The following is a 1,508-nucleotide window of genomic DNA, read 5'->3' as shown; positions in this document are numbered from 1 at the left end:
CCCTTCTCTTTCTTTCCTTATTTCTTTCTGAGACAGAGTCTCACCATGAAGCTCTAGCTGGCCTGGCCATTCACTATGTAGACCAGGCTGGTCTTGAACTCATAGAGCTGTACCTGCTCTGTCTTCCAAGTCGTGGAATCATCTCAGTTTCATTTTTTAAAAATTGAAATAGGATTTCACTATTTGATAGATTTACTTTAAACTCATATAGCCCAGGCTGTTCTTAAATCTGTGCTCATTCTAACTTGGCCTTAGTCTCCAGGCCTGAGCCACCTCATCTGACTGAGGAATTTTTATTTCAGAGGATAATTATAGCTATTTGCTTTGGGAAGAAAATATTAGAGGAGTGTTGTCATGTAGGAGACCACAACCTACGTAGTCAAAGGGGGTCGATCACCAACTAGATATATGCCACTCAGGACCAACTACTGAAGGATTAACTGTTCATATCCCTCATCCCAAGGCCATCACTGAACCACTAGGACCATTTGTTGTTCAAGGTCACCAGGTAGCAAGGTAGAAAGTTCACAGAACACCTAGGCAATAGCATAGTCACGCAGTCGTGATCATTGGGGAATAGTGTAGATACTGAGCTAGGATGTATGCACTAAAACTCAGGTTTGTGAATGTGGGTGAGTTTCATGTGTCAAGCTTTGGCAGACAGACAGAAACGTAACAATTCCTCTTCTGTTTCTATTTGCAGGCTTTGGCATGGAGGCAACCTTGCTCCTGGTGGTTGGATTTTCCCATACCAAAGGAGTGGCTATCTCCTTCCTGGTGCTTGCTGTAGGATTTAGTGGCTTTGCTATTTCAGGTAAAGCATTCTCTGGGGTTCGGAGTCATGTGTGTAGATTCACAATGAAGGAAGGACAAGGAAATTAGAGCACGTTCATTTAATAACCCAGGGATTCCCAAGGAACAGGGCCACTGCACAGAGCTTCATCGTGTGAGGCGCCATGAGATTCACCAGGGATGAGCTCAGAGCCCACACAAGCTGGGATAGCCCGTCCTAGCTCTGCCATGGGAAGGTACATGAGTGCAGCTGATTTCCCTGAGGTAGACACAGAAGCCAGGCATGTGTCCCAGGCTAGCCCCAGGTCACCCTATCTGACAGACTCACTTCCTGCTGGAGGACTGCTAATTTTAGCTCAAAGGGCTGTGCCGTTTGACACCTGGTCACATGCACTGGTAGCGTTTAGAGCAGTTTCTATTGTTTTCAATAAGTTTTTGTCTACTTTATTGTTTTTATTTTACAAGCAAGAAGGTGCAGGTCTGGGGTGGGGTGGGAGTTGTTCAGAAGTGATAGTAATGATGATGATGATGGTGGTGGTGATGATGATGATGGTGATGATGGTGATGGTGGTGATGATGATGATGGTGGTGATGATGGTGGTGGTGGTGGTGATGATGGTGGTGGTGATGATGATGGTGGTGGTGATGATGATGGTGGTGGTGATGATGATGGTGGTGGTGATGATGATGGTGGTGGTGATGATGGTGGTGGTGGT

The 1,508-nt window shown here is 45.8% G+C and overlaps 1 protein-coding gene across 1 annotated transcript in view; it reads left to right on the top strand.

Annotated features, from left to right (window-relative positions):
* Positions 1-1,508, top strand: part of Slc17a8 (solute carrier family 17 member 8) — a 45,594-nt gene that overhangs the window by 37,773 nt on the left and 6,313 nt on the right. Inside the window, exon 10 of the mRNA XM_021174719.2 lies at positions 704-814. Coding sequence (XP_021030378.1) covers positions 704-814 — 111 coding nt within the window. The remainder of the gene's footprint in view (positions 1-703; positions 815-1,508) is intronic.

This window comes from Mus caroli, chromosome 10, assembly GCF_900094665.2.
Source record: "Mus caroli chromosome 10, CAROLI_EIJ_v1.1, whole genome shotgun sequence".
Taxonomy (NCBI): domain Eukaryota; kingdom Metazoa; phylum Chordata; class Mammalia; order Rodentia; family Muridae; genus Mus; species Mus caroli.
Note: the sequence above shows the minus strand (reverse complement) of the source record. Positions and strands in the feature narration are given on the sequence as shown.